Source organism: Antedon bifida, chromosome 5 (assembly GCF_963402885.1).
Source record: "Antedon bifida chromosome 5, ecAntBifi1.1, whole genome shotgun sequence".
Taxonomy (NCBI): Eukaryota; Metazoa; Echinodermata; class Crinoidea; order Comatulida; family Antedonidae; genus Antedon; species Antedon bifida.
Genome location: NC_136230.1, coordinates 17321565 through 17336543, shown reverse-complemented (window position 1 = coordinate 17336543; position 14979 = coordinate 17321565). Strand labels below are relative to the sequence as shown.

Genomic DNA, 14979 nt, shown 5'->3' with positions numbered 1-14979 from the left:
AATTGACCATGTAGTTTAGAATCTATGACTGTTTAAAAAAAGGTATGATTTTGACAAATTTTTGAAATTGTTTATCGAAAACGCGCGCAAATTGTTCAATTCTACGTGCTCGTATGATGTGATTTTAAGTCGAAATTGTTTGAAAGTTGGTAAAATTTTAAACGCGCGTGCGCGCGTAACTTTCTGCGCAACCTGCCATTTTTAATCCATAGAAAGTTTGCGCTTGATATGACTTAAATTTTCACCAAGTTTCAATACAAAATGACTTTTGGTTTTTAATCTATGATCAATCATTGAAATTCATAAAATCGCGCGTAACTTACACTGCGCAACTCGGACTGGACCGAAAACCTTATTACGACATCTTCAGATAGAGGTCAATCTTCTGATAAAGTTATACAATGTTATGTTAGGAAGATTTTGAGATACACGCGCAACAAAATTCTCGGAAAGAAAGAAGAAAAAAGAAAAAAAAGAAAAAAAAAAAAAAGATCCTGACAATAACAAGGGGTTATCCGCCAAAGTGCGGATAACCAAAAAAAAAAAAAAAAAAAAAGATCCTGACAATAACAAGGGGTTATCCGCCAAGTGCGGATAACCAATGAGCAGAAAAAATGAAATCTTTGACAATAACAATAGGCTATCGCTCTACAGAGAGCGATAGCCTAATAATTTTATTGAAATTCTTAATCCTAACTTTAAGAATATAAGATCGTTTTCGGACGTACTGTAGTTAAAAAAAAGGCGTAGGCTAAAATAACCTGTAAATTTGGTGAACATTTTTCCTCAATTCTTTTTTAGCCTAGGGCAAAAGTTAAGTATTAGGCCGCAAAAATAAACGTTCAATTCAATCTTCATTTAATATTGGCGACTCCGAGATGTATTCAATCCAAAGATAATTTTGGAATATTTGAACAAATTTCAATTTCATGTAACTTTATTTTGAACATGTTATCATTCAATATAATTGCCAGGATAAATTTCTTCGGTACTTCCTAACTCCACTTGTTAAATAATTTAATAAATTGGTGAAATTGACGTTTCGAAGCAAATATTTCATGAGAAGCGACATTTTTTGACATGCCTTGTGTGCGGATAAGACTAGTTCCGAAAATGGAACAGTCCATAGGGGTATCCAATCATTAATTAACACAGGGGTATCCAATCATTAATTAATGTGCTAATACTGTACATGCATACAATGCACATTGCCTGGGTGACGGTAATTTAGTACTAAGCGGAGAAATGAATCCCCCTGTAAGGAAAATGGTAAACACTGATATTTTCTGTAGGGATTTTTTTTTTTCAGTCGTTGGTCTTGTTGGCCTCTTTGCACGAGGTCCACGCAAAGTCAAATAAAACAATGTAGTTTTATCAAAGAGAAATATCAATTAGCATTAATTCAATACTAAATTTGCTAGATTTTGCTAGATTTTGATAATGAGAAACACTAAAAAAATTGACATTTGAGGCGGATGTGCATAATAATAATAACCCGATTTACATATCAAAATAAAGAGTATTTAAAGCCTGATAACATGCAACAAAAATTACTCCAACACCTGTTATGGACCTTGTGCGATCGTGATTTGAAAATGGGTAGTGTTTTCCCAAGTTACTTTTAGCCGGCTTTTGCACCTCATTTTTAACTCGCGTTTTCCAATAAAATATTTAATAAACATAAATTTAAAATATATATAAATAAACCCCTAAACAAGATCTTTCCAGACATATCATTTTTATGGGTACACAAAGAAATAGTATATTTTTAACTTCAAAGACACGTCACAAAGAACGTGTTCAAACCCCAGTAATGAAAATCCGCATCATTGGGATACCTATTCGATAGATTAAAAAGGTATATTTTTGCACAAACTTGCAGTAACTTACCTTTTTTTTAGCACATGATCATCATCAATAAAAATATAATGTTTGTGTAAAATAAACTAATATAGATTAATTGTCAAATTGGTTTCACAATCACTGTTTGCTCACAACATTTTCATCAGTTCGGGGTCGTGAGGTGTCGCCAATACAATAAAAAACAATTTGGGGCCTTTTCAGAAATGTTCTGTTGGAAAAAACTTTATTTTTCAGAAACTTTAAACAGTACAACATTAATTCAATCTTCAACCTGATGGTTTCAGCATGGATTTTGAATAGATTTTTTAACCATTTCATCTTACCTAAAGGCTAATGGGAAAGTAAAACGACCTTCAACCTTGGTGTGAAATTTGTAAACATAAAGGTCAATAAAAGGACATGGTTTTTATTGTTTCCAACCATTGCTATAATTAACACATACTAAATATTAATTCAATCTGCATTTAAAAAACAAACACTATTTTAGTATTAACAGGGTTCTCACTAGCATGTCTCATGAGTGGTGGTCGGCAAAACCCCCAAAAAAATAACTCCGCCCCTGGTAGTGGCATGATGCACCACGTTAAACCTCAATGACCTTCTAAAAATAATATAGCAAACGTATAGTCGATCTAAAAACGATGCCGACAATAAAACATCATTCATTCTAAATATAGTATCAGAACATTGATCGCGTAGACCTAGAATTTTTTTGAGATATTTGCATGCAAACCTAGGTAAATTTAACTTTGAAATGTGCATTTTTGTGAACAATATTTAATTTATTCCTTTAACAATGGAATATTCAGTTTAGATTAAGGAACTTTCGTTTATATTTTTTGAGACATGGTGTTAATTGAACATGAATAGTATACCTTCAGGGGGCTTTGCATAGAATGAATTTTCATCTTACAAGATGCTCTCAGAAGGGCTCCTGCTGCTACAGTACTACATACCATTGCAAATCTGAGCTTGCCTAAAAATATATCTTGGAGAAAATTATTTCCTCCATGATTACTATAAAACAAGAAACTTTCACATGCATTTAACTGTCACAAATTTTGCGAGTGACATGAGTGATTAAAATTCGCGAAAGTTTCATGTCACGAATAATGTTTATCTAGCCAACGAGGTGACGATATGTACAATCTGTGTGGTGAGGCATTTATGTTCGGTGTATAAGACGCACCCTTAATTTAGAGGTCAAATTTGCGTGTCAAAAGTGCGACTTATACACCGAAATATACGGTACTTTATTTTTCAAATTTGTCTTATGTTATGAAAATGGTCGATGTAACCGATTCATGTTGCAAAGTTTCATGTTGCGAAAGTTTCTTGTTTACAGTTTGTCGAAAATAAGCCCATCTTTCACACTGGTTTAGTTTTAGTTACTAATTGTAATGTTGACAAATTTGGTCGGCGGTAGACATTCTTTTTCGATTTATGGTGTTTAAAAGTTTTACTTATACGGTATATACACATCACAGATAAGTTTTCATGCTAAATTCTTTTTGTATTATAAATATAATGTAATAACAAGATAACTTACTTAAATCATAATCCTAGCAAATCTTTTCTTTTGTTCTTTCTATTCTTCACACGATGTTTAGTAGCACTGGTGTTTTATTACTCTGTTCCTATAAAATCATCATTGCTCTGTCCTTGCTGTGACCATGACTGTGGCATTTTACAATAATGCTTTATGAAATTCACCTTTTTATTCAAAACATCACCCAATCCTGATCATAATTTATTTTATGGCCTTATTTTGTAATACTTTGAAATCATTAAATGTATTTTCACACTTTCTACCATTCATTCAGAAAAAAAGTAAGGAATGATTGTAATTGTTATTTACCATGAGGTTATAAAAATATATTTATTTATAAACTGTAAATATAAATATTTCTTCACATTCAAATGGCTTAGGGCCAACTTGACCAGCACCCAGTAAATTTGTATGTTGTAAAAACCTTCTCAGAGTTATCAAATTTCTGTAATTAATTTCAGTAGCCTTGATAAAAAATAATTTGTAGTAAATAGAAAATTTCAGTACCTTATTTTTTTTTTTTTGCATCACATCAAACCGTCATTATGCATGGGGGAAATCCAGGAAACATGGTGTATGTTGTTGTTTTGCCTGTAATGAATAAGTGTTTGGAACTGAGAATACACTTTTTTAGCTTGAGAATAATAAATCACTGGAACGCATTTCCATATGACCTAGTAAACGCAACATCTGTGAAAGTTTTTGATGGAAAATTGTTGGTAAAAAAAAGGACTTTAATACCATTCTGGGCTTCGAAGCATAACTGACTGTTGGTCACAAGAGGCAAATTAGCCTATGTAATATATACAGTACAGTAATTTTAGGCCAAATCATTTCTGTGTATACTATTTCCGTAGTATTACCTCCATCTCCGTATGTCTTTCATTTGGCCGAATTTTGTTTGGTAGTAATTACGGACGTTCCATTGTACTTGAGAACTCTGCCTTCTAATAACACTTATAGTAACATAATTAGGTTATATGCATTATCATGCATATAACCTTATTGATTCTGTCAGAATCTTTATTTATTTCTTTATTTATTCTTTCCTTAGCACTATTTTGTCCGTCAATTATCTTGATCAGTTTTATCTACCTGCGTCAATTTTTCAGAGTATATTCCTTATGGCCAGGAATTATGTGTGGTTATCTTTTCATGGTGCGCAATCAAAAATTATGCAGTCTACGCGCGATTTAACGAAATCACATTTTTAATCATATCTTCACGACCATGTATTATAATTAAACCAAATTTGGTACACATAAATTTCAGGTCATATTTTATCATATGACAATACAAATATGTGCGTAGTGCATACAGTATAGATAGATAGATAGAAATCTTTCTTTATTCTGGATATTCATTCAATATTTGTACATGTTCTTCCTTGAAGTCCAGTTAACACTTACAAATTACAAATATAAACAATAAAAATGGAAAATTATGAAACCGTTTTTAAAGACTACAATATCACAAGAAGCAAGAGAAAAATACAGTTAGATCAAATTTTTAAACGCATGCATACGTGCGCTTTCAATTTTGAAAACGTCAATTTATTTTCGATGACATTTGAGTATGTTTCAGACAATTTTAAGCGTTTAAAATAACATAACATGGTTTATGACATTATACGCGGATGGATCTTTGATCGGATTGTGATACCAGCTATTGTATTTGCGTTAGCAAGATCCTATCTTTCATATATTATAAATAATTAAGATTCTGACAAAATCAATCAAACAATATATCTTTTAAAAATCGATTATCTTTATTTAAATCAATGCATATAACCTATAATTCGTCATAGTGACGAATTAAATCTAGTTGACATACTTATTTTGTTGCTTTTCACGCTGCTGCTCTAGCCCGCTACGTCACAAGAGATGACGTAATCCAATATAAAGCAAGCAGCAGTTTTAGTACTGAGAGACTGACATTTTTGCTAAAATGGAAACTCCACTGTAATTTATAGGTCCCAGCTGCTAGACCCAAAAAACGTCTGGGAAAAGAGTTGAATGACAAATCCTAAAGCATTTCTGGTGTTTATGAGTCCCATGATATTATATAATACTGTAAATCAAAACAGTCCATGAAAGTTTTTGTTTGTCCCATGGAACTATAATTATAATTCCATGTTTGTACTAAAGTGACAGTAATTGAGTCTGTATTTCATATCAAAGTTATTCACTTCTGTAACAAAAAAATAATATTTATTCACATATAAAAAGAGAGAAGAAACGTTTAATTATAACTCAAAAACCATTGTCTGACACTGACAGACAATTTAAGTATTTTTTGCTTTAAATTACATTTTTTCAGGTAAAATAACTATTATGTGACAATGACACATTAAAAAACAAATTTGAAATAACAAATATTTTTCAGAGGGACAATATATCTTTAAAACTGTTACGTCAATAAGCGAGCAGCGTTTTTTGTAAGAAATATTTCTTGTTTAGTTTTCTTTTGAATGTATTTATAGGTTTTTCTAATCTATTGAGGGTTGTTGTGTGTGTGGTTCAAATGCAGTATTTCACAGGTTTTGATTCACAGAGCAAGATGATGTCATAGGAAATTACTGTTCAATTAGTCTGCCTAGACTTTATCAAGCATGGCAGCTTCATTACTAATCAAATTGCTTATATAACTAATTATAAATGTTGTACACTGGTTATGTTCTAAAAATCTAAAAATAATTAGCATATTTTGATAATTACATCTCCTACTTTCTACTGAATTTCAGATATAATGCTTCATTTGTGAATAATGTATATTTTGACAATGTCATCCCTAGTATACTTCCCTCCCTCTCAGTTTCTACTGAATTTCAGATAATGCTTCATTTGTGAATAATGTACATTTTGACAATGTCATCCCTAGTATACTCCCATCTAAACCACCGCCCCCCCCCCCCTCCCCCCTCCTCTTCCTCCCTCCTCTTCCTCCTCTCTCAGTTTCTACTGAATTTTAGACATAATTCTTCATTTGTGAATGATCACAGACATGGTCACTGGTTTTATTTACAAAAAATTAGCTGAGCGGCAATACTAAAGACCTACACACACAAAAAACGAATGCAACAAATTAATATGTTGGACTCTCATCATTCTCTAATCATGAAGATGGGGCATGCCATTATTTTAGACCAGATAATTTTTGTACAGCCACATAGTGTCAACAAATAATGAAGAATACAGTACCATTTTATATTTTATAAAACTGGAAGCTCCTTTAACTTGTTTTGACCTTACTACAATATTTGACAGTAATATTTATTACAAGTAATTACATTTTAATCTTACAGTGTGCATAATTTTAACAATGTGATGTGAGAATGATAGGATATGTAATGTGCAATTAACAAATAGGATGCTTGTGAACAAGTTTAGCTGCCATTTTGAAGATTATTTAATACATCTATTGTTGATTTTTTATTTGATTGAATAGAAAGTTCTAAGACCCTAGTTAACATTGTTTTAAATCCATTGTGTTGTAACGTTTACTATTATGATTAAATTGACCTTTAAGCACCCCTATTTATACAATGGACTGTTCTAAAGTAATCCTTGCTGTATGATTAATTATGCATGCAGGCTAGCCTTGTTAGCAGCATGGGGCTTTAAGCTTTCCCTTTGCTTTTCTGTTGAGTGGATCGTTTTTGCTGTGACTAGTGAGGCAGGTCCAACTACCTGATCCTAGCAAGGGATATGCCACTCATTCAATTATTTTTATTTTCTTTTGGGAATACCTGGTTTTAGAAGTACATCTGGATTATTCCATTGCTTTTCTATTGTTTTTTTTGCCTGATATATTTATCCTGCCTGTTTGTTTTCCTTGTTATTAGGATCAGGTCTTATCTCATACAGGTAATTGGATATTGTAATAATTATTAAAGCTTTTCATTGACTGACTGCTGGCTGGCAGACTTGGCAATAGGTTGTTGTATATAGAACAGGAATCTGCCTGTAGTAGTCGCTCAGCTGTCTTCAGTGGGCGTGAGTTTATATCTTGAATCAAAGCCAAAGCACAATGTAATATGTGGTTTTGTGGCTTTTTTCGCATATTTTACATTCCCAGAGTGTACACCAGTAGGTCTTGCAAATTGAGACAGTTGCGCATTTATTTCACACTAGAATGGCTACGTTTAGTCAGCCATTATTGCAATGTATAGGAAGTAACCACTGAACACTTAACCCACCCAATAGTTACAGCCTAGCCACTCATCATATTTTTAAACCTTCTATTTATAGCATTTATAATAAAAATAGTTAATAAGTTGTATCAACATTTGTTTTTGTTAAAAAATAGAGGCACTTCAGTTGATATTAATGGGCATGATAATTATTTTATTAATAAAATAATATAGTAATTCTATTTAGTACAGATGATCAAATGGTAAAATAATAACTGAAAACAGCACGATGCTTAATGATTGATATGTGATAATGTACAGTATATTACAAATGATTTGATTTTACCTAAAGGCCCAACAAAAAAAATGTACTTGTTATGCGTCAACATCTGAATATATTTCAGGGAAGGGAGGGCGTTTTCTTTTTTCGTATATTATATATTTAATAATAGGTCATCGACTTTAATTTATGCTACCATTCTGAAATACACTGACACTAACTATTTAAAACATTAACAAAATCAACTACATACATTCTTTACTTCAAAATGCAATCAAATTGTTTCTGTACACTTGTGAATCAAATGTTTGGTGTTTTCATTAACATACTGTACGCAGCTCAAAAATCAGTTGAAGGAGGTGACACTTTACAATATATTATTTTTTTTTTTTTTTGCCTACTGTAATTAACATATTTTTTCACTTATGAAGTCAACACCACATTGGAAATGTTTGAATGTCGACATGATCACTGTCGGTTTGTAGACATATAATATTGGAAATTTGACAACATTTTCACACGTTTTTGTAGAAATTTCAATAAAACTATTTTGATAATTTGTGAAAGTTGTTAAAACAAAATAATTGCTCATATTAAATAGAATATTTCTCAGGTGTTTTTTTTTTTTATGATTTGTCTATTTCATGGAATTTTAAATCTATTTTTAGCATAAACTATATTTTTATTTAGCGTGTTGATGGAATAAAACAAACAACATGTAAACTGACTGATCTTTGTTCTCCTTGCTGGTGTGTTCAGTTCACAGTCATGCACCATGGTAGCCATTTTTATTTGCTTTAGGTCATGTTATTGTAAAATGCTTTACAAAGTGAGTTTGTATGGTATTTCTTTGTTGTTAAAAATAGGTTTTTAATTTGTGCAGTGGCCTAGAGCATTTTGAATAGATTGACCGAATATAAATTAGTGTGCTTAGCCTTTAAATTTCAATTTCAAACATCTAGATGAATTAATTTTTTGTGTTGTGTTTTTTAATTTTATTTGTTCACATTTTAAATTGGTAGACCACTGCTGAATGGAATACTATCAGCATAACCAGTGATGTAGCTTTAGTACTAATAATATTTACTACAAAGTTGGGTGTGTGGAATCTTTAAAGAGTTATTATATATATTATTATTAAGAATTCATAAGATTCTTATTGGGTTACGGATGAAAATTAAGCTAGATGATTCTCCTAACACGCCTCTTCCTCTCACAACAACCTAGTATCATTAATATTTTTAATTAAATCTGTTTTGTTTTATCTTATTTTTTGTAGTTTTTACTTTCTAAAGATAAAATGCATTACTTTTAAATTAATGGAAAGTCTTTATATCACAATAGGATGATTTCTAGTATTATCCTTACTATTCAAATGTAGTGATTGTAGAACAATGCATGTAAAAATTACCATTGTTATTTTTACATGTGTGACAAAAGGTTTTCATTTACTCTGTCCTTCATTTAAGGTCATCTTAATTATAATCACCATAATAAAAACAGTAGTGGATGTAATTGTAAGGCATGTTTACCTATATAGCAGAATTATGGACAAATAATTTGACATTCTTTTAAATATAATATTCTTATATTACTATTAGTATACCAGAAAAACTGAAAAAGTGACATTTTCCAGTCTGAGGAGCTATTATATAATGTTATTGGCTTTTTAAAAGTTACTAATTGTATTTTAGATAAAATATACTTTTTTAATAGCCATTATAAATAGCTAAATACAGTTGTACAAATGTGACAGGCTTGCTAAATGCCACAATTAAGATGTGCAAATGGTAAAAATGCTGTAGTTCATTTATAAGTCTACTACTCACAGCAGTTAAACTAATAGGGAATGTTAGTAATTAACATTTTTAGCTTTATAATTTGTGCCATAAAAATGTCCCAAAACCAATTGATGGCTTATTTACTAAGTAGTTTAAAGTGTACTGCCAAATAATGATTTTTGCATCCTACAACATAGTAATTGATTATTGAAAATAGCTAATAATTATTACTTGTACATTTATACAGTATGCTGCAGTGAATAGTTATTCTTGATTCTTAGATTAATTTAGCTGCTAATTATAGGATGTTGTTGTGTAAAAGTGTGGAAGTAGTCAGATTTCTTATTTCCTCTGTTGCTATATTTACATTGCAATGCAGAGATACGTTGCATGTCTTCAAGGGATAGTACCAGCGTACAGTAGTCACCGTTTATCATCTGAAAAACTAATTCACATTGTTGTTATCTCAACATTTGTTTAATTTTAAGTATCAGTTGATACTAATATTTTTGTTTATGTTCTGCATGGAACCCCTACAATTTAAACAGGGATAAACAACAGAAGAATAATAATATAATATCCTGGATTTATATAGCACCTAATGTTGTGAAACCTCTAAGCGCTGAACATTATTACCCCAGTATTTTTTTGGATCAAACATGTATGGAAACATACTCCCATAATGCAGCTAGTAATCAGCGCAAAGTTATGTCTTTATCTAACCGGGTTCCCATTTATACACCTGGGTGAAGAATAGACTTTCATTTAATTTCTTGAGCTGTACTCACTCACTTTATTCTCTACCTACAGTATCCGTCCATCCAGTAAACTAAAAATACAAACAAAGAAACAATATGCACGGTTCAATGAAACCATGTCTCTAACGTGTACTAAGGTCTAACATACATAAATTGTCAATAACATGGGCTTGCAATCATGATATGATATCAAATGTAATAAATCACAACTACAGTAACTAATAAATACAATTTCTATAACATAAATACCTGATAATAGGGCTCGCTATACTAAGATACTGTCAATGTATTGACTATAACAACTAATGTATGTACTGTAGCCTAATTTACATATCAAGGTGTGACAGACTGTGATGTACATACATACTGTAACGTTTTATTTTATACATATTAGTATTCTACTACTACTGTATATAGTATTTTTTTTAGTATGGCGAATTTCAAATGCTAGTGGTCATTAGAATGTAGGTCTGTATCAGCAATACATTATGTCTGGCAAACTGAACTACGGCATACTTTTTTAAAGTCATCTAGAGGCCAATTGGAAACAGAAAAATATTTCATACATTAGGAAGTCTAGTTGCTTTTAAATACTAATCCTATTCTGTAATTTGTATTGGACCATTAAAGTCTATATAATAACCCTACCACTGATTAAGATTGTAAATCATCCTTGATTTTATTTTATAGTTTTAACTTTGCTTATTTCTACAGATAAACATTTAAGAAGACCTGTATATAGTATAGTGTATTTTTTAACAATATAAACTGCCATAAACTTAAAGCTACTAATGTACAATTAAAACAGTTGTAAAGAATATAAAATTGGATTACATGTATGTAGTTCACTAATAATATATTCCATTTTTAATAATTAAGAAAATATGGAAAAATTGTATAAACATTTTAATACATTTTGACAAATTCAGTAACTGTATTATATTATACAGTTATTGAATTTGTCAATCATATTTAACATAAATGTTAAAAAATACCTTGATCTAAAATGGATGAGTCCATCCTCTGAAAAATTTATGAGATTATTGGTTACGTGCATTGTAGCATAACAAATTGGTTGAAGCTATGGATGGAAGTTGTAATTAAGGTCATAGTCTAGGCCTTATTACCAAAGGTCATAGTAAGCTAGAACATTGATGATTGATAGGGATTTTCCCATCAATGTTGTGGGCAGTGGAATTACCTATCATGAAATAAAAAAAACAGTAAATTACTAGGAATTGTATAGTTTATTTACGTGCGTGGTAATGTATTGTGTTCTTTTTAATATTTTGGTGATTATACGTTTCTGAAGGATATGTTGCAGTGCTATCAATGATGATATTGCTTGTTAAATTTGCTTTCAAACCTTTTATTGTTTTATTATTTAATGACCTATATTATTATATTTTTTGTTGTGACAGGGCTGTGCGAGCTTTTCAACAGGTTCTGTACATTGACCGTGGGTTTAGCCGTGCTAATGAGGTACAGCTAAGACTTGGTCTCATCTTTAAAGTGAATTCAGATTATGAAGCCAGTTTAAAACACTTTCAACTCGCTCTTTTGGACTCCAGTCCGTGTACCCTTAAAAAAGCTGAAAGTAAGTAAAAATCAATTGACACTAACTTGTATATATTACCAGCTTGACTAATGATATATAATTATAATAATAATCTAGATTTATAAATTACCTAATGTTGTACATACTGTATTATTCCCTGGTCATTTTTGGATCAAGCCTGTATGGAATAATACTCCCATAATGCAGCTAGTAATCGGCGCAAAGTTGTGTCTTGACTGTAACAGGTACCCATTTGTACACAGGGTTGAGAGAGTCCAACGCAAGTGTCTTATTCAAGGATACAAGCAATGCGACGAGCATTTGATTCAAACTCACGATCAGTAGTCCAATGTCCAACACACTCAATTTCATTTTGATGTGATTTTGTATAAATTTTAATAAAAAATACATTTACTAATAATTAAAATAAGGTCAACATGATGAATTGATAAGTGATTTATCCTTGTTCACATCTGTTATAATGGTAGATTATTCCTATTTACTTAAACTGAATATGAACTATATAACACTTAAAATAATCCAATATTATGACCCAATGAACTTGGATCATTGTTTGTTAAATGATAAATTTCAACACATCCTCTAATAGTGGGGTATTGCTAAACTGCGCAAACTGCGCAAACACTGCGCAAACTGCGCAAACACTGCGCAAACAACAAAAAAAGCTGCGCAAACCTCCTTCAAAACAATTAATATTGATTAGAACACAACTAGAACTATATAGGGAGATAATTTATGAGAAAAAAAAATTGAAATTCCTTTAAAGTTTGCATTTTTTTTGGTTAAAAACTTCAATTTTTGGGAAAATTACTGATTTCACAGCGCAAACAACAAAAAAAGCTGCGCAAACCTCCTTTAAATCAATTAATATTGATTAGATAACAACTAGACCTATATAGGGAGACAATTTATGGGGAAAAAAATTGAAATTCCTTTAAGTTTGCCTTTTTTTGGGTGAAAAACTTCAATTTTTGGGAAAATTACTGATTTCACAGCGCAAACCCCCAAAAAAAGCTGCGCAAACCTCCTTCAAACCAATTAATATTTATTAAAACACAACTAGAACTATATAGGGAGACATTTTATGGGGAAAAAAATTGAAATTGCTGTAAATTTGCCTTTTTTTGGGTGAAAAACAGAAAATTACAGATTTCACAGATTTACTGTAAAGGTTTGCGCAACTGCGCAAACCCCCAAAAAAGCTGCGCAAACCTCCTTCAAATCAATTAATATTGATTAGATAACAACTAGAACTATATAGGGAGACAATTTATGGGAAAACAAATTTGAAATTCCTTTAAGTTTGCCTTTTTTTGGGTGAAAAACTTCAATTTTTGGGAAAATTACTGATTTCACAGCGCAAACAACGCAACGCAAAAAAGCTGCGCAAACCTCCTTCAAACAATTAATATTGATTAAAACACAACTAGACCTATATAGGGAGACAATTTATGAGGAAAAAAATTTGAAATTGCTGTAAGTTTCTTTTTTTTTTTGGGTTAAACACTTCAATTTTTGGGAAAATTACAGATTTCACAGATTTAAAGGTTTGCGCAAACCCTCCAAAAAGCTGCGCAAACCTCCTTCAAATCAATTAATATTGATTAGATAACAACTAGAACTATATAGGGAGACAATTTATGGGAAAACAAATTTGAAATTCCTTTAAGTTTGCCTTTTTTTGGGTGAAAAACTTCAATTTTTGGGAAAATTACTGATTTCACAGCACAAACAACAAAAAAAGCTGCGCAAACCTCCTTTAAATCAATTAATATTTATTAGAACACAACTAGAACTATATAGGGAGACAATTTATGGGAAAAAGAATTTGAAATTCCTTTAACACGTTCACTGCCACGGCGTATTTATACGTCAAAAATTGCGTGTCGCTACTTGCCAAGACGTAATACTACGTCAAAATCGTAGCACTTTTGTATTGTATGTAGAATCGCTGGCAGTGGTGATTGGAACAGGAATTATCGCATGGCAGTTTATGAATGATGTACGTAAACGATAATCTAAAAATAAATGTCATATGTTTGTTTGTGTTTATTCCCTCATGCATTGAATATGGTTGATACGATGGCGCCCTCACACTCAATATAATCATCTCAAACATGTCATAAATTGCGCTAATAGTAAATAAAAATAATAATGCACATGGACAATGACGTATGAGCGTGGACAATGACGTATATGAACAGTTTGACCGATTTTAGCGCGGAAAATCCCTGACGTATATTTACGTTCCTGGCAAAGTCAATAAAATTGTTGGACCATTGCCAGTGACGTATTTATACGTCTCAACGGTTTTTTCCGCCATCGTATTTTGAATGACATCATGATAGTCTGTGACCAGTTGTTACACTTTCAAACTGTAATTTAATATGTAAACGGGACTTGGCACTGGGACAGAAATTACGGAAAATGCCTTGGCAGTCAATGTGTTAAGCTTGCCTTTTTTTTGGGTTAAAAACTTCAATTTTTGTTGTTTGCGCTGTGAAATCAGTAATTTTCCTAAAAATTGAAGTTTTTCACCCAAAAAAAGGCAAACTTAAAGGAATTTCAAATTTTTTTTCTCATAAATTGTCTCTCTATATAGTTCTAGTTGTGTTCTTATCAATATTAATTGTTATGAAGGAGGTTTGCGCAGCTTTTTTTGTTGTTAATTGCGCTGTGAAATCAGTAATTTTCCCAAAAATTGAAGTTTTTCACCCAAAAAAAGGCAAACTTAAAGGAATTTCAAATTTGTTTTCCCATAAATTGTCTCCCTATATAGGTCTAGTTGTGTTTTAATCAATATTAATTGATTTGAAGGAGGTTTGCGCAGTTTTTTATGGGGCAAACCTTTACAGTAAATCTGTGAAATCTGTAATTTTCTGTTTTTCACCCAAAAAAAGGCAAACTTACAGCAATTTCAATTTTTTCCCCCATAAATTGTCTCCCTATATAGGTCTAGTTGTGTTTTAATCAATATTAATTGATTTAAAGGAGGTTTGCGCAGCTTTTTTTGTTGTTTGCGCTGTGAAATCAGTAA

The 14979-nt window shown here is 31.3% G+C and overlaps 1 protein-coding gene across 1 annotated transcript in view; it reads left to right on the top strand.

Annotated features, from left to right (window-relative positions):
• Positions 1-14979, top strand: part of LOC144842618 (histone demethylase UTY-like) — a 60954-nt gene that overhangs the window by 16865 nt on the left and 29110 nt on the right. The window contains exon 6 of the mRNA XM_078699076.1: positions 11785-11960. Coding sequence (XP_078555202.1) covers positions 11785-11960 — 176 coding nt within the window. The remainder of the gene's footprint in view (positions 1-11784; positions 11961-14979) is intronic.